Raw genomic sequence first — 26,868 nt, 5'->3', positions numbered from 1 at the left:
TATGTCAGAGACAAAGGAATTCCCACACTAGTAGCCTCTGCTTTAGAATTCCTTATGTCATGAAAACCGCAAGAAATCAAATAACATAAGACTGGAATTTTTAGGGTATAAAATTCTGAAACTCTGCTTATCTACAGATAAATATTCAGCCTTTGGAAATATAAGTAAAGAGTCCCCTAGGAGACTGAGATTTCTTGCGAGAGCTGTAAATTTCAAATCTTAGGGGCAGTGTTTATCACATGGAGAAAACAGGATGCTTTAGGAGGATAGAAACTATGAAAATGTAACACACCCTCAGAGAGACATTGTGACACTGAAGAAAATGCCATTGAAATAATAAGTCAACGATTAACACCATCTGAGTGAAAAAAAGGCCTATCTGGAGGAAATAATTTGTATTCCATCACTTCTTGCAGTCATCTTTGCAAGTGTATTAGCAAGTGACAAACACATCTAAAATAAAATACACATGATAGACACACATCCTTCTGATGACAATGTCTGGAAAAAGAAAATAAACCAGTAGGAAAATCATGTTAAAGCTTGCTGTTATGTCTTCATTTTCAACAGTAATAAGTGACTCTCTCTTAAAAAGAAATAGTCACACATTATATTTGAATTGCCTAATGCCTTTCAGCAGCTGCTTGAGTTTTGAATTAGTTTTCAGGCACAAATTTCTTTAACCTATGTGTTCATTTTTCTCACTAATTAGCCCTGTGTTGGATGCATTTTTTATGTTCGCCTCACTGACTGCTGGTCCCTTGTTGAAGCTAGCAGGGTGGCATACCATCTAGTACTTGACTTTCATTACTGTCACTTTCTGAGTGTTCTATAACCTTGACCTCCATAGCTCAGGTACTCTATTTCCTAGCCTCTTGATAACTCATAAAGGAATGTAAAAATATTATTTTTAATTCAGAATCTTTTCCTTTGAGTACTTCTAGAAACAGCTACCTTCTGCTCATTCTTGCAGTTCACCAAGAATTTATTAAGGAGCAATACCAATTATATCTTAAATATGCTTGAAAAAGTGCTTTCATAACTATATTTACTGTCAGTCTAGCACTATAGTGGTAACTACAAAAGGAACGTGACAAAGTTCTTATCTGTGAATGGTTTAAACTCATAGAGAAATAGATTTGCATATGTTAAATACTTGGTGAACAATAGAGGACACAATATAACTATGTGTGAAAACATTTGGGACAGATAATGTGAGAAGTCCTCTTGAACCTACATAACATAAGAGTGTAGGTGAGCACAATTAAAGCAGGTTATTGAAGGAGAGCAGGATATACCTATAGTTAGGCATTGAAGACTATATTAGTCAAGGATTTACCCATAGTAATGGTTCCACACCTTCTACAACCTGATTCCAGGGTCCCTGTTTCTTTCCCATATCTATGCTCCACTGCCTATTTACACAGCCTGTACTTCCTGTTTTTGTTTATATCCTTCCCTATTCCTGGAATTCTCTACCTTCACAATTGTACCTAAACAACCTCAAGTCCCATGATTTGCATTCCTACCTATCCAACTCAAATCTCATGATTTCCACCAACTTGTGAGTTCCACTAAGGATTTAATGTCTTCTTTAGGTTCTCAGCGTACTTATTTTCCCCCATTCTGACTGGAATCACAAAGCTCACACTGCTATGTATACATGTTCAATATTAATAGGATACATGGCAAAGAGCTATAATTTAAAGCACATTTTTAAGGCTACATTGCTAAGGCATATGTCATATGTCTGCTTGTCCTCACTCTTCAAGATCATGGCTGTAGGACACAATGTAAAATTTAATACATGGCAGTCTTAACAATTGAGTAACATGGAATTTACTTCAGAATTTGCTGTGAACAATCAAAGTTAATCTTTTTCTCTTCATCATATTTTTTAAAAAAGGAAAATAACAAATGTTTGTCCTTTGTTTTTCTATATTAAAAAGAATTTGATTTTTCTTACAATAACATACATGAAAGAAAATTCCTCTACAAACCCGCCTTCCAACTTCAGGTATTTCTCAACTCAGGAAGTTAATGAGTAAATGAAGAGAGAAGTAATTCTGACTGATTTGCTGGATGGGCAATGATATGTTGATGTTTAAAATTCTAGACACACATAATATTTTTTAAATCAAATGGAATGGAATGGTTAAGTTAACCAGATATTGTTATGAATGGGCCGTAGGTACTAATTCTTTTTATTTAAAGCCTGGTTTTTAAAAACACACATGATCTAAACTAACGCCTAGAGTCAAGGTGTATTTATCCAAAAGATAATCATTAAAAATAAATTCCGGTAGAGAACGAGATGTAGATAATCCAAATGCAAGCTTTCTCTATCCCTCTGGTGTGTCCTAGTTAGCCTGGAGACCATCTGTGAACTGTGAGCCCCTGTGACCTTTGTACCTTAGCAGACAATGAGCATTTGGTACTGAATGCCCACAACATTTTTAGCACTGGAATTGATTCCTGTAAAAATAATTTAATTTGTTGTGAGTGCAATTTTGATTTAAATAATTTTCATTTGTTTCCACCAAGAGAGTGCTGACTGATGCAGATCAATATGTAAAGCATTTGTCATGCATTCACTCTTAATTCCTTAATAACATTGCACACAACACCTTGTCTAAGCATAAAAACATATAATGGGCATTTATCTTCAAATGCAACCCAAATGCTGTCAATTTTGAACTGTAAAATGGATTATTATAGCCTCCTGAGGGGAAAACTTTGTGGGTGTGATAACTGAATACGTGACACCTCAAGAACCTGTATCAATGAAGGCTGCTGATTAAGAAATTGGGGAGAATTCAGAGGTGAAATGAAGATCTAGTTCCTCAAGTCAGCCTCTGGATAGGATTTGTTGAAGGAATAAGTACTCAGGCACAGGGTTTTCAATATGTGTTTTTGTCCTTAGGCAGCTGAGTTGCCCAAGCAGTTATGCAAAGAATGACCATGGCAAGTAAATTTACTACACAGCACAGTGTAAATCAAGGAATTGTGAACCTCAATAGAATGTGTGTGAGATGACTTAGCAGAGTATTTAGAGATATTTGGAGTGAGACTTACCATACTTAAATGGATATGAGGTCATTTGTCTTTTTCATTACAAAAAGAGTAAAAGATATATGGAGGTGGTCAGGTATTTTATGTATTTACTGTTTGTCTACTTTGTTTTATTTTCTTTACTAGTTTTCGAATTGTTCTATGACATTATTGTAAAATCTAGCAGTACCCCAGAAAAGCTACATGTCTAATGTTAAGACAAGAGTCTTATTAGGAAGAAGGAACAAAAACAAGAGTATTTAGTTTGGAGGTTTTTAGGAGTTGAAAAGCTGTTAGGAATGGGGTTAGATTACAATTCTTAGAGAAGAAGATTTTATAGGCATATGAGAAAGAAATCTCTAGTAGGTGTAGCTGTCCAACAACAGAGTCAGCAACTTTGCTAAACAATGAGCTCTGTCGCCAGAAGTGTTCCAGCCTGAAAGAACATCTTTCAGTGATACACAGAAAGACTGTGTTACAGCATACTTGTGGATCCTAACAAATCACAGATACTAAAATAAATAATATTTTTTATCATAATTTACTTATTTATGGAACCCAGAAGCACTTTGATAATTTACAAAAAACAGTTTAAGAAATACAATCCCACTGTGAGCTATTCATCTGAATTATAGGCTCCTAATGTTGAATGAAAGACTGCTAAGCTGAGAAGTCAGAACACCAGGGTTCTGACTCTGGCTTAGATAATGACTGTATTACCTGTATTTAACTTCTGATGGTTGGAAGATCTTGACTATAAAACGTTGCACTATTCATCATCAAGACATCCTTCAGGTTTAAATTTTACAATTTCTATCAATATGCAACTGTCAGCTTTCATATTCCTTATCGAACATTTGCCTTAGTTTATTCTCTATTATATTCTTGGAACCAAGTACTCAGTAAACCATGTGTATTAATGCCAGAGTTCGATTTCAGTTGATATATGTTATATTTTAAAATGCATCCTTACTGTGATTTTTCAATCAAGCGAAAGACTTATATTATTCATCTGCATGTGTCTTCAAAAAGACTAATGATGTGTCTTGAAATATAGATTGGCCACATAAACCAATACGAATATAATTTTTAAATTATGGCTATTTAATACTTGTGGAATTTGTCAGCTTACACTTAGTTCCCACGCATACAAATTTAATATCAAAGGAGAAATTTATATCCATACACAAACAAGTACGTATAGAAACAAAACTAAGAAAATGGATGTTAATTACTGACTCCCTAATTTTGAATAAGATCTATTGCTTCAGGCTAAAAGAAGATTTTTCTAGTTAAAGATAAAATGTCGTGTCCACAGTTATTAAAGAACAACTAACACAATTATATGCATCTTCAACACTGCTTTATTGGGTGACATTCCTTTGAAGTTAAAACCGATTATCTGATTTTATTAATAGCACATCTTTTCATCAGAATTAGAAATACTCAACATTGATCAAATCTAGTTATGGCATTGTATTTTAAAGTTAATGTAGGACTTTTAAAAATATTTGCCATAGTTTCTAAGCCAAAATTGTGTGTGAAAAACACTGATCAAAGAATCTAATTCTTAAGAAACTTGAAAGTGTATAGATTATATTTAATTATCAAGGTCCCAGAAACTATACAATCCTCAACCCTAGAATTCAGATTATAAATTATCAGAGATTCTTCTTTTAGAAAAAAATATCTCTCAACCTTGAGTTCCTACACAGAATACTTGGATTGTGCTTCTTCTTCTCCTCAATGTTCAGTGATTTAGTAAGAACATAGAAGACAATCTAACTATAATATTACATATTTGTGAATATTTTTACTCAATAATAATCAATAAACTATTAATTCAAGTGAATGCAGAAAAGAAAATCAATTTCATTGTATTTTTATAGTAACATTATGAGAAGCAAACAGTGAGGTAAATGCATTGAGAATGTTCGATACTTATTTTAGTGCACATGACTACGATGGGTTTTCTTGGCAAAATACTGGTATAAACTAGACTTCAGCCAATTCCTGCTATTGCGCTTGTTGAAGAGGTTACTTTTCTCATTGTGTGTACAAAACTGATTGCTGGCTGGCCTACTCAAAAACGTAACTGAAGCTAGGTGCAATGACACATGCCTGTAGTTCCAGCTACTCAGGAGACTGAGGCAGGAGGATTGATTGAGCTTAAGACATCCAGGATGTAACGTGCTATGATTGCACCTGTGAATACTCACTGCACTACAGCCTGGGCAACATAGCAAGACTCTGTCTCTGGGGAAAACACACACACACACACACACACACACACACACACACACACACATCTGGGAGTGGATCTCGGTGTTCCTCTCTGGGCTTGGAAGCTTTAGAAGAGTGTTTCTTAGAGGAAATGGTTATGAGCAAATTGGCTTGGGGACAAAACCCTGAAGTTAAGCAACTTGAGCTAGAAAATCTCCCTCTACTACTAAATAGTGGTGTGACATGGGGACTATTTATGTGTTCATAATAAGCAGGGCCTCTTAAATTCTCAAATTTTGAATCAGCAAAATAATAAAAAATAAAATAACTAAACAAAAATACAATAACTATAAAAATAGTCAGTAAAATAACTATTGAAATAATGGTAGTTAAAACCTGTATGGTAGGGTTGTTGAAAGATGCAGATGGTGAAAAATTTGCAAAAACACTCAATACAGTGTCTTCTATAGAATAAGTAAATAATAAATGCCACATAAATCTCTTGCTTATAGTAAGTAAGTTGAGAAGATGTTACTAAAAATTTAAGATATTCCTCAATTCACTTTTTTTGGAAATTAAACATTTGCATCCAGATTGTTAACTGATCATCTACTGATTATTTTTCCTAGAATCCTATAGCTTTGAGTTCATGTTTAACCTAACAAAATTCAGTTGACTTTTATCAATTATAGGAATAATCAATGTAAGTTCTAATAAACATTTCCAAGTCACTAATGATGCAAATTATTACCCTAAACCATAAATTCAGTTTCTTTAGACACATGGAGTTTGCCTCACCCTCAGATGATGCATTTTGGAAGCAAAACCATTTTTATTTTAAAAGTATATTTATAATTTCAACTTAATAAAAAATTTTACATAATATGGTATATTTGTTATCATAAATGAACCAATTTTGATACATTAAAGAATAAATATGTAGAAGTATATTTACAGACATATACATACCAATTTGCATGTTGGAAATTTAGTTTCAGGTGCCTGAATTACTCTTCTAATCCTTTATAATGATGATGGCACTTAGTAGGACAGAAATTATTATGGAAATTATAATATACATGGCAATGCATAATCAATGCCATTGCATTAAGGCAGGCTTTACAGTGTCTACAGCGTCTTGTAAATAAGTCATGCGTTTTAGTGTTCTAAGTGTATCACAGTAGTCTTTTCAAAAACCAAATTTATTCTTATCCTAAATAATTATTTGTAGTGATGCCAGTCCTGCTCCAGTGCCAGAAAGCAAACAATTGACATTTTTTCCTCTCTTTTTTTTTCTTTAGCCTGATTAATTGCTGTACAACTTTAGGATAAAGATTTACTTTGGCCCTGGTTTACTGGAGTGGTTTATGATATGCATGGGGAATACTAAAATTTAATATGTATCTATAAATAATTTTGATAAAAAAGGAAATGTAACAGCCATGGACACATTTGTTAACCAGAGTATGGGCAAAAGTGTCCTAAAGAATTAAGGAATAAAATATGCTTCTAGATGCGTAATAAAATCATTCTAGAAATCAAAACATTAACTTCACTTTATTTTATGTTCCATTCTGAGAAGATGATTTCTACAATTTATTATGTATTGGCTAAAACTATATTGTGGTTCTTGAGGTATACAATTGATAATATAATGTCATCAGATGATGAACTTAGAATATATTATTTCTAGTAACAACCACCAATTTAATATACTAAGCACTAAAACTAAGATGATAATGGGCATTTCTGAGCTATTATTTCCTTTTTTCAGTGTTTAATAAGACAAAGAAAAGCTATCAGATCTATAATTGGCCCTTCACTTTTTGCTTGACGGTCTCAAATAAATTGCCTTTAGGTCTAAGGAGTTTAAAAGTTCCCCAAGGCTTTGAACTTGGCATTAACTCCTTAGAACCTTGAGGTAATGTTGCTATATATAGAAGTATTCTCTAAGTTTCAGAATATTATATACATGACTAAAAAAGGGTGGGCTATAGTTCATTGTAGTGCTAGATAGATAGATAGATAGATAGATAGATAGATAGACAGATAATAGATAGATACAGTGGTAGAGAAAACATAAAATTTACTATTTTGACCATTTCTAAGTGAAAAATTCAGTGGCACTAAATGCATTCACACTGTTGTGCCACCATCACCACTATCCATTTCTAGAATTCTTTATTTTCTGAAACTGGAACTCTGCCCTCATCAACCAATACTTTCCCATATCCTTCTTCACCTATCCCCTCATAACCACCACTCTATCTTCTGTCTCTATGAATTTGACCATTCTAGGTATTTCATATAAATGGGATCATACAGTATTTGTCCTTTTGTGTCTTGCTTACATCACTTAGCATAATCTTTCCAGGCTCATCCATGTTGTAGCATCAGAATTTCGTTTTAAGGCTAAATAATATCCCATTGTGTGTATATCACATTTTGTCTATTACTATTAGACATTTGGATTGTTTCCACTTTTGGTAGTGTTTGCTTATCTTAACACGTGTCAATTTTGCTTACCTATCACAGCACCTAGCACATTGTAGGCCCTCACTATCTTTTGAGTAAGTAAATGTGATAAAAATGCAGACATCTTTAGCCTTTTGCAGTTTTGTCCCTAACATTTATTAGGTCATAGAAAAACAAATGCCTTTCAGAAGAAAGCATTTTTAGAAAACAAAACAAAACAAAACAAATACATCTACCACAAGTTCATTGTGTGATGCTACTTCTGTGCTATTTTACATCCTCTTGGCTCCACCTCTGCCTTCGCTCACTCTTGTGGCTTCCAGTTTTGCACAGGTTTCACCAGATTCACACAGATGCAAACTGACTGCCACTTACCACAGGCCGAGCAACCTACTTTTCCAGGCCTTCTCTGACATGGTAGTGCAAGATACCTGCAGAAACCCACTCAGCACTCACTTGTGCACAACTTGAAGTTGTGAGGGAATTAATGTTAATGATCCTGGGCTCGTTATTGATCAATGGGTAATAGAAGCAAGTGGATAGTGTTTTGCTCTCTCATCTGCTGGGTGGAAATATAGTAGCTTCCTGTTTATAGTTACTAAGACTCTCATTTTTTGGTATCTTGGGATGCATTGTAGATGGGGAATGAAACACATTGTATTGTGCTCTAGCATAACATATTTGGAAGAATTCCAGAAATTATTGTTGCATCAAAGATTCAGAAGATGCAGGAGATGTTGTCCACATTATATTCCTGTTCAACCAACTTGTATTTTCCCTGAAAAAAGTAGAACAAAACTGGATGAGTCATGGAAGATGACAGCGAGCTATTATAAACGTAACCATATGTTGGCCCCAATTGCAGCTATTATGAATGAGTTGTATCTAAACTAGAAGAAATCAACACAGCCTTTGACACTTGATATGCAGATACTAATCTAGCAAATACGCTTTTTTCCTCAATTCTCATTAGTAAGAAGTATCAAAAGCTGTTTGCTTTTAATAGCGAATATACAGCAGTACACATTTACTGCCTCACCCCAGGGCCAAATTAACACTTCTGCCATTTGTCAAAATATAGTTGGCAGAGATCTTGATTGTCTTGACATTCCTCAGAACATGACCCTGGTCCACTATATGAATGATATTATACTAGTTGGATTTGGTGACTAGAAAGTGGCAAGTATTAGAGATACCCTGATAAGAAAGGTGGCACCCTTAACAGTCTGTGTGGAAATCTTAGCTAGATTACCCAGTTAATTGGATATAATTTCGACTTCCACATTATTATAGGTGACAGTATTGCTCAACTTCCTGCTGTGTTATAACAAAAGTCCCCATTCCTCAAGTTTCCAATAACATCCTCCTCACTTATTTTAAGTCTTTACTGGCAGTCACTTTTAGGGCCTTCAGTCTGCTTCAAGCAGCCTCTCAAAGTACCTTTGGCTTTTACCAACACACTCATCATCGTCCTTCCAACTGCTGGCCCCTGCACACTTTCAATATGCCATTCCCATGTTTTAGATTTTTGGGTATGGCAACATACCTATTCCAGCCACCATAATCTGTATCAGTTATCTATTGCTGCATAAAATATTACCTCAAAATTTAGCAGCTTATAACCAATAAATATTCATTATCCCATAGTTGCTTTGCATCAGAAATTCAGGTACAGTTTAGCCAGGTGGTTCTGACTCAGGGTCTATCATGAGTTTATGGTCAAAATATTGGCCAGACCTGCAGTCCTCTTAAGAATTAACTGGTGCCGAAAGATCTGCTTCCAAGAAGATCATGGGTCACTCACATGGTTGCTGGCAGGAGGTCTCATTTCCTTTTCAAAACACTGCTTGAGTATTTCCATGACATCATAGATGGCTTCCCCCAGAGTGAATGAACCAAGAGAGGGCAAGTCAAAAGCCACATATCTTTCATAATCTAAACTTTTAAGTTATACACAAATATTTTGGCAATATCTCAGTGGTTACACAGGTCATCTCCAGGCAATATCAGAGAGCACTATAAAAAGGCATGAACAGCCGAAAGCAGGGAGCATTGAAATCATCTTGGAGACTGGCTACATACCACAGCCTCTCTGCATCCTGACAGCATCATACATGGCACTTGGAAATATTGCCACAGTCTATTTATTGGTTGAAGCAAGCTGCTCAGTCACTGAGATCACAGTGGGCCAGAAGATTTGATGTCGTAAGATATATTTCAGATAGATAAAATGGCTATGAGGAATCTCTGGCTACCCCTAATAGAAAAGTGGCAGCACAGACACTTAGGATTTGGGAGTAAGGCCATGCTTTTTGCAAAAGAGAATTACTCACATCTAGGAGAAGAAAAGAAAAGCATGATACACACACACACACACACACACACACACGCCACAAAATAGATCCTGAAAAGCTATTGGGTCCTAGTAGATACTGTATGTTGGACACTAACTAACTTTTTGGCTGGAGTTGTCTATTCTAAGCTAGATATAATGAAGCCCACCAAATAAAGTATTTGGTAAGACATAGCTAAAATCCAACGTACAACAGAAACGGAGCATTGGGGATCACGCCCACAGAGAACAACAACAAAAAAAGTAAATTACATAAACACATTGCCCAGACTCCCAAGGCACCTACTTCTTTTACAGAGAGGACCTTCCCTTGACTCATGGCTCATAAGGGATTTCTTAATACCAGCTAAAAAAATAAAAACTTCAGGCTTAATAGGCTTAGCATAATATTTTGGCGCTACTTGCAAATGGACAGCTGCAACACAGCAGCCCCACTTGTTATGGCTCTAAAGGATAATGGTGGAGGGGAATCCTCCCACGGGACAGAGCTGTGAGCTTATATTGAGTTTTTCACTGTTTACCAAGGGACAAGTAGCCTAAAATACAGACTTACATGGACCTCTAAGCAATGGCAAATGGCTTATCTAGTTGATTAGAAATACAGAAGTCTAGATAAATTGCATATGAGTGTTCAATGAAAGTGGATCCAAAGGGCAGATCTTTGTGGACTGTGTTAATGCCCATCAGGCAGCATCTGCATTAGAGGCAGAATTGAGTATCTAGATAGGGAAGAAATTTTGACCTGTGGATATCAGCTAACCTCTTGTTTCAGATTGGCCATTGTATCAGGGATGGGTGCTATGTATGGACACAGTTGTTAGTATAGGCTTCTTCTCACTGAGGCTGATCAAACTACTACAATTGCTAAGGACCAACCTGTAGGAAGCAGTCAGCCAATATCACACACTTTCTAACACAAATAGAACAGCAATTCATTCTTAGCAAAATTGACACTTACCTGCATATGCATTTGTCTTCTATAGCTATAGTGTCTTCACCAGCATCATAATCAGAGGACTTGCAGATGCCTGGTTTCTTGGTCTTGTATTCTACGTATGAATAATATTGCTTTATTCAAAAGAATATATCTTATAGTAAAGGGACATGACAAGCAGCAATGACAATGAAATCCACTGGACTTTCTACATACTCATTACCCAAAAGCAGCTCTTCTAATTTGAGTAGTAGTATTGCCTATTAGAGGCTTAAGTTGAAAAATAACAGATTGCATGATTGGAGAAATGTTTTCCAGGATGAGCCAAGCCAGTAAGCAAAATATGGTGCTGTGCCATAAGAGCCAAGACATACGGGTTAAAACTCTCAGGCGAAGTAGGATTGGCCTTCTCTCCATCGTTCCCCTGAGTCACTTCAGGAATTTGTGCTGTCCATACCTACAATCTTAAACTCTGCTGAATTGGAGGATGTAGTTCTAGAGGGAAAAACCTATACTTGCAGACATTGAACTAGCCATAATATTGAGGGAGAGAGTCTGTGATTTATTGGATTTAATGGTAGAATGGTAGAATAAGAAAATCTTAGTGGTGCAAGGGATAAATTATATCAGGAACCGCCTATGTGCTACTTCAAGCAATTTTATGCAGTGAGGAACAGGAGTCAAAGAAGAAATGTTTAATCATTCTATTCTCTGGACTGACATTTCTGAGACGCATTTCATAAATCTCCTCAGAAGGTCCCACAAAGTCATAACCAGGCACCTATAGCAGTGGACAATTTTATTACATATGCTTGCACTGGCTTTCCCTTGATTTCTCCTTCTCTTATTCTTTTGTGCCTTAGCCCTGCTCCATGGAATTACTTCTAAAATAAACTATTGCATATAAACCTTTGTCTCAAGTTCTACTTTTGGGGTAATCCAGGACAACATAGCATGCTTTTAAATTTATTAAGATGTCACTTACTATTTTTTATCAAAGTTCCCTGAGACAGAGTGAAAATTGTGATAGGACTCCTTTACCTCCAATACCTTTTTTATTTGACTCCCTTAGCATCAAGTCGGACTGTTGAACATGAATTCTCCAAAGGTAGCTCACTTTTGGACAATTATAATGGAAGATCGGTAGCCTGAAATGGGTAAAAAGTTTTGTGCATTTCACATTTTTGAGTGAAATGTTATGCAGTTCTTAGTGCTTTTCTTTGACACCAATTTTAAGACAACCTATTTTAAACACTCACAAACATATGCATTTACTAGATTTGCTAGTTGCTACCTTCAATCCATTCTCTAAAGCAGCCTCTGAAGACTTGTCATGTCTTCAAATCCATTGAGATTATATGTTTGTTATGATCAACAATTTCTATTCTTATTTCATAAATACTCTGCTGCCAATCACATTTATACTGAAATCCTATATAACTCTCAAGTTTGCTTTCTGTTTTTTGGTTGTAATTATTTGGGAAGTGGGGTAAGAAGGAAGTTTATGTTGTTTTGTAGATTGGCAGTGCAACTGTTCAAATAGATCTTTTTAAAATTTTAATAGATATTGAGGCTATTAGTACCACATTTTGTTATTTTGAAATCAAGATTCTAACACTCTCAAATTCTTCTGAGTTTATGAGCTTGAAAGGGAAACATTGACTTAGGAATCTGTTAACTTGAAGAAGAATTTTCTCTAAGAAATTGTTTTTGCATCCCCTTATTTGCATGAGACTTTACTCAAAAATTGGGAACTTTTCATTATAGCACCATAAACTCTCTAACTGAATTGCTCAAATACAGTTTATATAACTACTTTTTTTGGGGTGTTTAACTACATCCAAAGAAACCACAGAAATATTTGAGTGGTTGATGGCTTTATATTTTCTTCAGATTTATAGAGATTGAACTACTGGACAGAGTAACAAAATTAATCTTGTTTATTTTTTGTATCTACTGCTTGATGTAAAGATCAAATGAGATCATATAGGTGAAAACACACTGTACTATACAAATATGAAATAAAACATAGCAATAAAATATAATATAGCAATGTAATCTAGGGATGTGGTATTTAATACACCTCTTATTGACATGTTTTGAGGCTGTTTGAAAGGTGCCTTTAAATCATAAGTATGTGCATTCCTGGTAAAATTGTCTAACTGTGTAGAAAAAATAGTCAGAAGTTTGCCTTACAACAAACTTGAAATAAACTTCTGATGCATTTAACGTATTTAAATAAAATAAATCTATAAGAAGATTAAACTTTTAATATATGTGTACTTATTAATCTCTGTATTTAAAAATATATTTCAGCCTTAAAACTCAATGAAAGAAATATACTATTGTGTTAGTGAAAGTCTGCATATCAAAAACAGAAAATATACACAAAATAACACAAAACACTGAATGGGAAATACATTTTAATGGTCAGAGAAAATGTTAGTATCTCAAAGAAATATATTGAGAAAAAACATCCATGAGAATGCTGGAAAATATAGAAACCAATTAAATAAATAATTTACAGGAGAGGAAATTATTATGTTAAAAGTCATATGAAATGAAGATTTAACTAAAATAACAGTGGATTTGGGCATATTCATCAAATTAACAAAAGAAAATATTATAATAACCAATGCTGATCAAGGTGTAGTGATAGAATGTAGATTTCTACACGTTTCTTTGAAAAATCAATTGGGCAACATGTATTTTAAAACCTTAAAATTGTCAAATGCTTTGACTCAGGCTTTCACTTTAATGGAATGTAACCTAAGGAAGTTGTCACTGATACATGAAGACTTTAAAATACTGTCACATGAAAATGTGAATCTTTTTGTGTAAAAGAAAGGCAATTCACAACTTTATCACAAACATTCCTCATGCTATTGGTACTTAGCTTATGGGTCAGGTAGTGTTATGAGAGGATAGGAGCTAATGACAGGGTTCATATCGTATTTTTAAAATGAGGAAACCAGAACGCAAAGAGGTTAAGTAATTTTAAAGGAATATTTAGTATAATAGATCCTAAAAATAGATTATTGTGTTTAGCATTGTAAAATCAGCTATACTAGTCACTGATTCCTCATTCGTTTTCTCATCAGATTTAAACAGCCTGTTCTAATTTTGTACATGTAATTTGACATTCTTATATAATTTCTTATTAAAGTTTAATTACTTATTGAAGGTGAAAGCTCAGCTTGACATCTACAGTGATCTCTCCTTATCCACCAAACTGATTTGTCATTTGAGAGTTATGTTTTAAATTAAAATTAAATTAAAACTCAAGTCAAAGAAGCTACAAACTCTCCTCTTATTTTTCCTTTGTAAGAAATTTAAATCTAGTTTAGATGAAAAACATTCAAAATTTATTTTTGTATATTCAAAAATCTATACAAAGGGATCTACCAGGCAGAGCATATATTTATAATTAAATCAATTCAATTAGTATAATTTTGAATGGGGCAGTATTCTAGGCATTCAGATACCAGTCTATGGGACTATTTTAAGATGGACATTTAAGACCACATGTTTGCTTCTACCTATGGCAATAAAATCCTTTGAAATGACCAAACGAGTACAAAATAAGCAAAAAGATGTTTCGATGCTGAAAAACAGGGAAGGATATTGTGAATTCTTCATAAGCTTTGATGTCTTTCTGGAAACCACAATACACAAAAGAATGAAGGTAAAGGAATTAAGATTTTTTTTTTTTAGTCAAAGGATGAACTCTCCAAGAAAATAAGCACACAGGATTTCTCCAATAGGAGCTCAGACTTGGAGGAACAGCAATCTGCAAATATTAGAGGCTGAGGGAAATGTGCTCAGGAATTGCTGGTGGAAGGCCAAACTGGTACATTTTGGTGGGCACTTTTGCAATACTACATGTATCAAAAGCTTGAAAGTGTGCAAAAGCCTTTCACCAAATTATCTGACTGATGTATAGCAATGGAGGTTCATTATAGCATTCTTTATAATATTGGAAATAATCAGGAAAGACCTAAACATCCACCGATAGAACATCAGTTAGAAAAATCATGGTAAATCGATAGAACAAAGCACTACGCAAACATAGTATACATCTAAATGTGAAAATATGAAGAACAAAGGAGATTAAATAACAGTATAGAAGGTTCAATCTGTGTGTGTGTGTGTGTGTGTGTGTGTGTGTGCGCGCGCGTGCGTGTGGTGTATCTGTTGAAATGGAATTATAGCACATTATGAAGTAAAAAAGCAAATTATAGAACAATTAATAGGTAGCACAATCCAAAATTTAGTTTTAAATAAATTTATATTTTAATTGCCTAGTAGAAGGACAGCAAAATATGATGACTAGGATTAGTTATCTTTAGTTTATGCAATTTATAAGGAATTTTTCTTTCCTATTATTTAACAGTAATTTCTAATCTTTTTACACGGATTTGGTTGGGTAAAAACAAATAGAAATTTTGTTTTAATTTTGTTAATTGAAAATTTTAAAATAAGATGTTCTGTAGCATTCAAGAGACAGAATTTAGTATATTACTAAACTGTTCATGTACTCCTTGATCTTAGTAAAGTAGGACATGCTGTTCCATAACCAAATCCAGAAGGGGAAAACACACTATCTCATTTGAAGGATGCAAACATATTTAGTCAAACAAGAAACTGGCTCATTTGGGAGTTTTATAGCAAACAAGCACAAAAAGTAGTTTGCATAATTTCTCATGCTCCTTTTATGGTGTTTATCTTTTATAAGGCTCTTTGGAACAGTTGCTGGCCACCTGTCAATAATGTGGCCTTTTATAGACTCAACCTTTTATTGTTCTCACGCCCTTGACATATAAAAAGTAGTCTTAGAGAAGTCAGTGTTGAATATGGTGGGGAAAGAGTAATTTTAAATTTAGACGGCTGTCTTTTGTAGACTGAAATAAAGAGACAGTTTTGAACGACATCAAGAGAATAGGCACATTATAAAATCCTCTTTAGCAGGAATAAAAATAAATTCATTATTTTATCAACATTTTGTTAAAGTTAGTGCAGAATTATACTTAAAGCACTAGCCTAAGGAAAACTAAGCCAAGTAGCATTCATTTAAAGTTTTTATTGCAATTTTGCATAATTTTACATTGATTCCAAGTGAAAATATTTGTATTGTGAGTCTATCAATTACACACAAGTTTTGGGCATATAAAACAGTTGCTTTAATTTCCTTTTGGTGAAATAAGACATCCAGTGTTTCTTTCTGGATTTACATAAAATCTGTCAAGCTAAGTGTTCTGCATATATTTATTGACCGACATTGTAGAAGTGCTTTGTATGATACTGAGTAAACACCATCCTACAAATCTGTATGCAGGAATACATTTTCATTCACAGGGGGATATTATCCATAGCCTTAAATGGAAAGCTGCCTGTCCTTTATTTTGCTCAATCAGATTCCAAATTCCTTCTAAATAATCATGAACAAAACAATAAAAGAAGCAATTTTTGAACCAATGATAATTCTTACTGTTCTTTTCAAAAACCAAACACCACTCCCCCAGATTTTCTACTACCCCTACCTCCCACTCTTAGTAATGTAGGATGCAGAGCTGAATTTTAACATTTACACAGAGACATTTGCTGCACACTGTCACATTGTAATTGGTAGAGGATTTCATATTTTCCTTGATAGAGTTTGCATATTGTGTTTTCAAATTGTACTTTAAAACATTTGCACCCCTTGAAACATGGTAGTTAATTGGGTTAACAATTCTCAGTTTTCAAGAGGATTTTTAGATGTGGTCCCTTGTCTATTGAATGTGGTCCTTTTTCTATTCAATTTGGTCTCTTTTCAATGTGTACTTGTGTCAAGACTGCTTGGAGGGAAGAAGTAGACAGCCCTTCATCGTGTGTACTGTGGGGAAGATCTGATCTTTCAAGAGGTTGGTTAATTGGACACACATGCGATACCCAAGGTGCAATGAAAAGATAAGGGCAGTTAAAGCTTACAAGGTGGATGATGGGTTTATTTATTTTATTTTATTTTATTTTATTTTAGGTTCAATCATGACTATACTTCCACCTCTGCTTTCACTGGTGCCTTCATGCATTTTATTGTTTTCCTTTAGCCTCAGTAGATCTTTTTATATATCTCCATGAAGTTTTCTCAGGATATGTTATCTGCTGGTTCTCAATGTAAATATACTTGGAATAAGATAAATCCCACAATGTTATCTGTGAGTAGCTGGTTAATAAAAATCTGTGGGAATATTTTTGAAATGGGAATTGGAATATATTTATATTTATAAAATATGCTTTTATTAGTTATCTAAGCAAACTTTAGAAACTCTTGTGCCTTATCTGTGTATAATAGTATTCTTGAATTCAATCTCTTTATTCCCGCCGGCACTGACATCAAAAATATAATGCCTGGGATATTAAGATCTATAAACTAACTTCTCTCCTTTCTAAACAAAATTATCGAAGCAATTTATCCAAAAGTAAGCCATGGAAATTAAAAGACATGTTCAAACCATGGAATGTAACAGGTTATTCCATTAAATTAGCAGAAGTGCAAAGCTTTTACAAATATAATTAGCTAATTAAGCATATGTAAAAGGTATACACACACACGTATGTGATGTTCCTAGTATTCAATGAGGAACATCAAAGTAAGAACTATCTTATTTATATAATGAATTCTGAATTTGAAATAACACTTGTCAATATTTCTATATGTCAAATGGTAATTTTAAATTAAGTGATCAAAAAACTATTTTCATTGACTAACCAGCCTCTGTAGTGGGATCAACATTGTGAAAAATCAGTAAAGAACTAGGTGATTAGAAATGTTCTTGGTTGAGAAAATTTAGTTTCTCAAAACTAAAGAATGAAGATATACTCCTCAACCCCTTTAGGGAGTGCATTTTTATTTTTTATAAAGTGGGAAAAGAACATTTGATTCATGGTGTTATAAATAAGATGCCAGTATTGTTAAACTTTTATATGGGCTGTTTTCTTTTATTTCTTAAGGCATTTGTACATCTTGAGTAGAAATAAAATATTATATTTTTATATGTAGCTGAAAATCATTGCAGAAATATATGCTTTTAACTAGCTCTGAAGACAAGAGAATATTCTAGTAAGAAATACTATAGTTGACACCCGTAATCATCTGAAATCTGCCTCCAAGACAATGCTAATTTCGGAAAAACATTGTGCATATTTAGTTATCCAAAATATATGTAATATTACTACAACAGGTAACATGGAAAAATTAGAGGTTCTCAAGATTACACTGTGGTTCTGATTGTAATTAAATATAGATTTGTATTTTTAAGTTATGTCACTAGTATCTGCTTGTGTTTTCAATAACTAGATAAAAATCAAAAATCTCTAGATAATCAATGATATACTGCAATGGCTTAAAGGAAAAGCACATTTTTTCTTTATCCACAATTAATTATGCAAATGGCATCTGTTGAATCATAAATTGATTGGAAGTATTTTCTTGATTTGGTTTCTGATTTTATTCATTCATTCAATAAATATTACTGAACTTGTTCTATGTGTACTGTCTAAAACTGTTGCAGGCGGCAGACAAGGGCCTGTCCTCAAGGGGCTATAGAGTCAGTCTAATGTGATAAACAGATATTAAATATTTGAAAAAATTACTGATTCTACTAACCGAAAGTGTGACTAACATTTAAACATTATGTGAGAAACATATATGGTGCTCTGGAAGTGTGTAAAAAGGGAGCTCTCCATAATTCGATGTCAGTAAATAATGAATCTTTTCAAAGCAACCATCTTCTACTTTTATTTTAGAATGAACTTAGAAGTAAGCCAAGATTTTTTGCTAAAATTTGGTTTGTAAGAGTTTAATATCTTCACCAGTCCTTATCTTGTCCAAGGTAATTTTCACTCTTAAGAGTTGACTAGCGTAGCATAATTCTGTTTCATAGTTGTTTTAGGGAAAAAAAGTTATTTTCAGTATGTATGTTTTCCTTAGCAATAACATATAGACTTGAAGTCAATTCACATTTTGTGTACTCAGATTTCTGTAATAAAACATTAATTTATGTTAATTAGTAAATCACATCTATTTTATTTTATTTATTATTTATTTATTTATTTTTTTTTTTGAGACGGAGTCTCACTCTGTTGCCCAGGCTGGAGTGCAGTGGTGCGATCTCGGCTCAGTGCAACCTCCACCTCCCGGGTTCACACCATTCTCCTGCCTCAGCTTCCCGAGTAGCTAGGACTACAGCGCCCGCCACCACACTTGGCTAATTTTTTGTATTTTTAGTAGAGACAGGGTTTCACCGTGTTAGCCAGGATGGTCTCGATCTCCTGACCTTGTGATCCGCCCGCCTCGGCCTCCCAAAGTGCTGGGATTACAGGTGTGAGCCACAGCGCCCGGCCCAATCACAACTATTAATAATAGTGCTGCCTACCTAAAAATGTACAGTTATGTTTTTTAAGTGACACCCTTATAAGTTTGCTATAAAAAATCATTTGTTTACACTCTGAGGATAAAAGACTAGTAGCCTCAATCTGATTAGTCAGTCGAATTTCATAATTAATTTTAAAAACTGGAAAAAAATAATATATCAGGAATTTCAACTAAATTACATCTGGGATTTAGAGTCTGACTTAGTATAAAACACTTATATTTTCAAATTCAGACTTAATGGCATATAGTTTACTCGTAATTTGAGAGTCTGATATAAATATGTCTTTATATGTTGTGTTCAGATGGAAAATAAGGACCACTGTTTTGTTCAAGCACAGTGGGGATGGGGAATAAATGCCAAGGACGTGTGGAATTAATTAGAAAATTTTATACATATTACTGGGTTCTCATTTTGAGAAGTTTCCTAGGTTCTGTGGTTCCCAAAGTGAGTATTTAGAAAAATCTTTAAGAAAGTATCACCAGATTTGTGAATATATATTTTTTCTTTGGCAAGTTAAAAATAAGATTAAAATATTATTAGGTGGATTGCATTTTGACAGATGCAACAAACCCACTGGCCTTCTCCCATAAAGTTTCAATATTCATACTTCAAGGAGACTGTTTCCCAGTCTCCTTGAGTATTTTATGTCCCTTATAAGAATGTTACATCACTAATAAGCATGAGTATTTTACATCCCTTATAATTTTTTACATGCAGACTTCATAAAGGAATGATAGGGGTATGCCAACTATCCAATATTTACTTTCATGCAATAATGATTAGTTAGCACGATATTTACAGCAAGTCTCTATTCTATTTACAACTCCATAATGCCATTTGTAAGGAAATTCTCAACAAACTTTAAACATCTTTCTCATTAAGCAAAATTAAATGTTTAGATTAAATATGATAGGCACATTCTTTATATTTCTTTATTCATATACTAACAATTGTTATGTACAGAAGAAACTAACTGAGGCTAAAGCTCTAATGTCCAAGAGAAATCATACAACTAAAAGTTGGAACTGGAATCTAAAATCCAGAATGGTTTTGTTATTCATTAAATATTTGAACTCAGCAAATCACTTTCCCTTCTTGTTTCCTGTTTTTCTCATCCGTAGAGCGAATCCATTGACCTACTTTAGCAGGTTTCACATTGCCACAGTAGAAACCTCTTGCAGACATAATCTTATGCATAATCCCCATGTGAATAAAACTAATAATACAAATAGAGTTTTTCTTATAAAAGCATTAATCAGGGAGGACGACAGTAGCGTAAGGGTGTGAGGGGCACTAGAGCCCACCCCACATGTTGGCTCTCACCTTCCCACACAACAGATGGAAAATGGCTTTAAGGCACATCAAACAATTTCTCAAATTCATGGAATACTTTTTGAAAATCATGTAATTATATGAACTTTAAGTTTCTTTATGATTCCAAAATAATACAATTCTCAATTTCATAAATTGGGATCTGTCTATTAAAGTACTGAAAATCATATCATCTACCTTAGAAAAAAATAATATATGTGAATATAAAGTTTATTCTAAGAAGGATTTCACAGAATAAAAACCCATATTTCATATTAAAGCCATGATTTAAGTATCACATCAAACAGCTCTGTAATACCAAATAGTTCATGTTTAAGAAATGAATAAATAAATAAGACCCCAAATAACCTCTCAATGATTAGAAAATTGCAAAAGTCTTTTAGTTACATTTAAATTCCCTTACCCAGCTCTATACTTCACTTGGGAAATGGGGGGGGAAATTTGGTAAATTTAAAGGCAGAATGTGTGTAAATGAAGATTTTTGCTTCTTAGCTTTGAAAACCAGAGAGTGAACACTTTAAGCTCTAGTGGCACACATAATATACAACTATTAGACCCTTGCAGTCGTAGTCTATGAAAATAAAATATGTTGAAGAAGAGAGCAAGTTCCACAAAATAGTTAACTGTCCAGGAAGAGAAATGCCTGCAGGAGAAGTTCTTCACACGGGGCCGTTTTCTTTGCCAGTTACTGAAATGGATTTGATGATTGTGAGGCCGGAGTAATGAGTTTTCACTGTGACTAATTTCTGATGTCCTTTATCAGCAAGGATTTCTAACTACCTAAAACAAAGGAAATGAGCAAAACCAAACTTTTAGTAATCCCTAAAGGACCCAAAGTGAAATTGTCCCAGAAGTTACCTTATATAGACTCTGTGACACAGTTCCCCTTTTGCAAAAATACTTAGTGAGGATCATTACTTTCCAACAGTCGTGTCCAGAGACCTACTTTGTAACATCTCAGGGAAGTTAATGTACTAGGTCTTGAAAGGTCTTTCTGGAATGTGCAGTAACTTGTAGTTTTCTTCTAGTAGCACTGCTAATTTTTGTGTTATAATTTTTGTAGGTCCATGGGGCCGATGTATGGGAGATGAATGTGGTCCAGGAGGCATCCAAACGAGGGCTGTGTGGTGTGCTCATGTGGAGGGATGGACTACACTGCATACTAACTGTAAGCAGGCCGAGAGACCCAATAACCAGCAGAATTGTTTCAAAGTTTGCGATTGGCACAAAGAGTTGTACGACTGGAGACTGGGACCTTGGAATCAGTGTCAGCCTGTGATTTCAAAAAGCCTAGAGAAACCTCTTGAGTGCATTAAGGGGGAAGAAGGTATTCAGGTGAGGGAGATAGCGTGCATCCAGAAAGACAAAGATATTCCTGCGGAGGATATCATCTGTGAGTACTTTGAGCCCAAGCCCCTCCTGGAGCAGGCTTGCCTCATTCCTTGCCAGCAAGATTGCATTGTGTCTGAATTTTCTGCCTGGTCCGAATGCTCCAAGACCTGCGGCAGCGGGCTCCAGCACCGGACGCGTCATGTGGTGGCGCCCCCGCAGTTCGGAGGCTCTGGCTGTCCAAACCTGACGGAGTTCCAGGTGTGCCAGTCCAGTCCATGCGAGGCCGAGGAGCTCATGTACAGCCTGCATGTGGGGCCCTGGAGCACCTGCTCAATGCCCCACTCCCGACAAGTCAGACAAGCAAGGAGACGCGGGAAGAATAAAGAACGGGAAAAGGACCGCAGCAAAGGAGTAAAGGATCCAGAAGCCCGCGAGCTTATTAAGAAAAAGAGAAACAGAAACAGACAGAACAGACAAGAGAACAAATATTGGGACATCCAGATTGGATATCAGACCAGAGAGGTTATGTGCATTAACAAGACGGGGAAAGCTGCTGATTTAAGGTAACATTTTAATTACTGTTAACTACACAGGCCTGTCTGTCAAGAATCATGAGTACCTAAGATATCCTGTACTATCTAATAACTTCCGGATTACATAGGGGCACAACCTAGGATGAGCTACCCCCAAATTTAAGGGTTCTGAGCTTGTGTGAGTTTCTCAGTGTTGTTTCTATTGTGCCCACATTTAGGCCCTGTATTACTTGAGTTATGTTGATTTTCCTTTCAAAGTCTGGAGCATGAGCAATTCTTCATGAAAAGATACTGCTTCTTCTCTATGTGTAGACAGTGTCGTTTCCCTATAATAGAGAAAAAATTGCTTAGGTGCTGAAATATTGGGATTTTAAATTCAGATACTTATTTTAGTGAGCTAACAGAAAAAGGCATAGTTGTAATCTCTCCAAGACAGCATTTTCAGAATTACCCTATAAACAAAATCTGCTCTAAACAACAACCCAGGGAGCTATACCTAAGAATAATTTTCTTGCACATTGTATATAATGGAATAACTCCCTCCAGAGAAGGAAACAGCAACCAGCCAAAAATAAGGTAAGTAGAGGGTATTAAATCATGAGTAGCCTCATTCAGGAAACATGTAACTAATTAGCTTCATTTTCTAGACAGAAATTATTTAACAAATTATCTTTGGGTCCATAATGACTATATTATGAAAAACTATCTCATGTATGATTTACTTATTGTGAAAATAATTTTCATTGAGGATTATCTGAAAGACATGATGTTCTCTGGGTATTTTGAATTTTGCTCTTGGATAAACCAGACCATCTGGGAGTGGCTTATCTGGATATTTGCATAATTGCTTTTTCAGAAATATTTATGCAGTTATGATTTGGATTGAACTGAAAAAAATATAGTAACATCAGTAAGAATTGTATATCAGATTTACTGTAGAAATGGTATTGAAAGTGTCATCAACTCTATCACACAGTCTATTCTCTTGATTAAAAAAACATATAAGACAAATTTCCCTGAAGTTTTGACCTCTGTGCTTCTGGTGAACAGCTGGATTGTTTTTCTTATGGCCTCTGGAAATCTTGTAACAGACCACATTTGCATGTTAACTTCTTCTGTTAAGAACCTAAATAGGACTGTGTGGCATGCATGTTGTTTATTAACATATCTTTAGCTTTATTTAGCTTTATTTTTTTTCTCACCTGATTTTTTTTTTCAATCTATTCTTGTCTACTGATTTTGCTATGCATAGATTTTGAAATCTGGTTTAAAGTGTTTTTGGAAAAGGATATAGTTTAATTAGGTAGACAACAATTGATTGGTCTGTCTAAGACAATAACTTTCTCTCATCATAGAGTTCTGCTTACTGTTTTTTGGAATTTTTGCTACTCTCTCCCCTCTTTGTATTGATATGATTGCATTTTATTTCAGCTGTACAGTAATTTGCCCTTTTTCCATTCTAGTTCTGGTCCTGTGGCCTTGAATGAAGGCTGTTGTTCTGCCTTCATTCTCCAGGTTTCCTACAACTCCTTAAATGTGTGTGTGTGTGTGTGTGTGTGTACCTCTGATTCTGTATTATGTATATTTTCAACTCAATTCCTATTTTGTTCTTTTCTGACTATCCTTATTCTGGTGATTTTCTTATCTCTTTTCCTGAAGTATATTACAGTTATATTAGTTACTTGGCTGACATCAAATAATTGAATGAGTCTCCAAGGCAAGTTGAGTTGTTTCCTGCTATCACTGGGTTAGCATGCTGTAGACGTTTAATTTAACGTTGACTACTCAATTAAAAGTGTAATTAGGTTAGTAGCTACCATTGCATAGAGCCTAATATCCTCATCCAGTTGTTTGAATTAAACAAACATATTTAAAACTGCAGAGGTTATTTGTCAGGAACTTGTATCCCATTAGAAATACCATATATAACTTCCAATAAATTGATAGTTACATATATTTTCTGACTTATTACAGTATAGGTTAAACTTTATGTTAAATATATTGGCTGTGAATATTTCTATTATATATGAATTATCATGTGTGATCAAGAAAGTCCTAGAGAAGAAGAGACAAAAATCAAATATTTTGACCTATGTTTTGCTCAGATATTATACCATGATATCAGTGAAGCCAATAAAGTGAAGAGTGAATCAATGACATCACCAAAGCACAGGGCCACAAATTAAGAACTTAGTGATCAAATTTAAAATGTTTTAGCTTCTATTAAATCCAGAAACAATTTTACCATGTAGGAGAATAAAAATAATTTAATATGGCTAAAAATTACATTATAGTAACTGCATAAGTTTAACTAAATAAAACCAAGAATCTGGGGAGGCAGATCATAGAAAAAAATAATTTTAGAATTACTGCTCAAATGTTTAAGTTAACAATGATGGATCTGCCCTGCTTTCCACTTTCCAATAGACCGAAATCAATAAGAATGAAAAACACAAATGAAACTCTATTCTGACAGCAGGAAACGGTTACAGTCCCAAACCACAATTGATACAGAAATTTGGCTAATGTGGTAAAATTAGACACAACTTAGGGAAGACACTTAGAAGGGCATTATGTGTTACAGCTTTCATGAACACTCAGAATCTCTAAGAGTAGCCTGAGCTTTTTGAGGGGACAAGCCAATGACACTTCCTTAGTATGACATGGTCTGTGTCAATGAAAAGGGCTGCTGAAGCATACTTGAGTTCTGCTTGAAATCAGAATAGCATAATAGGCAGGAAGCCCTCTATGCTATTATTGCCAACAAAAGACTATCAGTTTGACAGACTGAGGGATTAAAGTTTTGACAACTAGTGGAAGAGAATTCTAAATCACTACACATACACTAGGACACAGGAAGCTTCCCCGTAAACCAGTGACTTCCAGCCAGGCTGGGTGAAATCTTAGCAGGACCAAGAGATGGTATGAAAGTATACCAAGTGTTTCTCCAAGAAACCAAAGATGTTAAAGGAAATATGGTTTTCTGAATCCAAAACAGAAAGAATTTAAAAACAGAATGAGTTTAAAAGTGATCTGTTAGAGCTCAAAAAAGAAATGGAGGAGAATTATAAAATAAGAACAGAAATGCAATTCACATTAGAAGCAATAAAAAATGGAAAAATATTTGGTGGTAAAAAGAGTCAGTGACATAGAGAACAGTTTGAGAACATCAAATAAACTAATTTTTAAAAGAGATAATGGATATGCAAACAAAGGACATTACTATATGAAATGCTGATGTTCCTAAAGATAGAACCAGAAAAATTAAAACAGAAAACACAACAAAATACAAGGATAAGACTTTCCTGAAATTAAAAGAAGACCTTGATTCACACGTCGAAATTGTACAAGACTAATATTCTGCAAGAAGAAGTTGAAATAATGACCTAATGGGAGAACTAATATAGATCAACTTTTATGGAAAGAGATAGGTGAAGAGACATCAGACTGAAAGCTGGGACGGTGCTCAATTGTGAAACATTAGAAGCATTCTCTTTAAAGTAAAAAATAAGACAGGACAGCAGATTATCTGTAATGATAAGACCTTTTCATTCTAAGTACCAGTCAATGTACCTGAAAAGAGAAGGAAATGAAAATTAGAAACCAAGTGGTAAAAATAAGACCTTTTCCCTCAGATGTTATGATAATTCTGGAATACTCCAGCTAATCAATTGAAAATATATTATAAACAATAAAAAAATCAATAAGGTTGATGTACACAAATATAATATCCAAAAATCAATATATTCCCTAGATGCTTAAAAAATTAAATATTATAATGGGGAAAAAGATTAAAATATCTCATTTGCAAAAGGAAAACTTAAAACAAATCTGTAAATACGCTTAACTATAAAAGTTCTGCACTTAACACTAGACTTGGAAAAATAGAAAAGGATGTAGTTGTGCTTGTCTAGAATATTTAGTAAATATACCAACTGTACATTGTTACTGTGAAATTTATAAGGGAAAAATAGATGTATTAGACAGGAAAATACTGAAAAATAAAGAGAGAGGAAAGGCTAACTTCACAAGATAATTAAGTGCATTATACTCTATGGTAATAACGATAACAAGTAATATAATAAATTATATTTATACAAACAGATTAGGCACAGCCACTCTTATCATTTACAGAAATTTTATATCAATGTAAGGAACTGTTTACCACTTAAGTTCCCAGATCCCAGCCAAGGGCAAACCCTCCAAGCAGGCCTTTCT

At 34.3% G+C, this 26,868-nt stretch overlaps 1 protein-coding gene across 1 annotated transcript in view; it reads left to right on the top strand.

The window, feature by feature from the left end:
- Window positions 1–26,868, top strand: part of THSD7A (thrombospondin type 1 domain containing 7A) — a 468,774-nt gene that overhangs the window by 174,817 nt on the left and 267,089 nt on the right. The window contains exon 2 of the mRNA XM_004045112.4: window positions 21,849–22,680. Within this exon, the coding sequence (XP_004045160.3) occupies window positions 21,849–22,680 (832 nt within the window). The remainder of the gene's footprint in view (window positions 1–21,848; window positions 22,681–26,868) is intronic.

The sequence above is a fragment of the Gorilla gorilla genome, chromosome 6 (assembly GCF_029281585.2).
Source record: "Gorilla gorilla gorilla isolate KB3781 chromosome 6, NHGRI_mGorGor1-v2.1_pri, whole genome shotgun sequence".
In the NCBI taxonomy this organism is placed as follows: domain Eukaryota; kingdom Metazoa; phylum Chordata; class Mammalia; order Primates; family Hominidae; genus Gorilla; species Gorilla gorilla.
This window is presented reverse-complemented; position numbering and strand designations above follow the sequence as displayed.